Consider the following 584-nt stretch of genomic DNA (forward strand, 5'->3'; position numbering starts at 1 on the left):
CACCTGAAGACCCCTTTCCTGCAGGCCATGCCTGCTGGACACAACCCTACCACTCCTCGGTGCCACGCACCCCATCCCCACGCCGGCGCCCTGTCGCACACAGGAGATTGACAAACAAACGAACACACAATAATACATGACAGTTCAGCATCATGATAAACACACACATACACACACATATACACGCACATACACACACGTGCACATGTACATGCCCATGCACATTCAGATGCAGTTGAGTGGCCCAGGTGCCCGCTTCACACGCGGCCCGCGCCGTCAAGCGTGCGCCCCTGCCGCGCCCACCGAGGGCCGCGCGTAGCCGTTCTCATCCAGGTCTTCCACCAGGCAGGCCGTCAGGTCCACGCGCGCGCGCAGGCCGTTGGGCTTCGGCACGTCATCAGGGGCTGCCATGTGATGCAGCCGGGTTGGGGTCGGCGGTGGGTGGTGGGGATGGGGCGAGGTTGGTCGGGCGCGCAGAGGTTTGGGACGGCAGGTGTACGAACAGTATTTCTTTGGGCAAGCACGGCGGTTGCTCGATGAGGCACGACTTTGGCCCTGATCAGCTTCATGCTGCTGCCTGGTAC

At 61.6% G+C, this 584-nt stretch overlaps 1 protein-coding gene across 1 annotated transcript in view; it reads right to left on the reverse strand.

Moving 5' to 3' along the window:
- Window positions 1-276: 276 nt before the first annotated feature.
- Window positions 277-584, reverse strand: part of MNEG_16501 (dynamin-related GTPase) — a gene marked incomplete at both ends in the record, with an annotated part of 1,745 nt that continues 1,437 nt past the window's right edge. Inside the window, one exon of the mRNA XM_014035029.1 lies at window positions 277-404. Within this exon, the coding sequence (XP_013890483.1) occupies window positions 277-404 (128 nt within the window). The remainder of the gene's footprint in view (window positions 405-584) is intronic.

The sequence above is a fragment of the Monoraphidium neglectum genome (assembly GCF_000611645.1).
Source record: "Monoraphidium neglectum strain SAG 48.87 unplaced genomic scaffold scaffold06435, whole genome shotgun sequence".
In the NCBI taxonomy this organism is placed as follows: Eukaryota; Viridiplantae; Chlorophyta; class Chlorophyceae; order Sphaeropleales; family Selenastraceae; genus Monoraphidium; species Monoraphidium neglectum.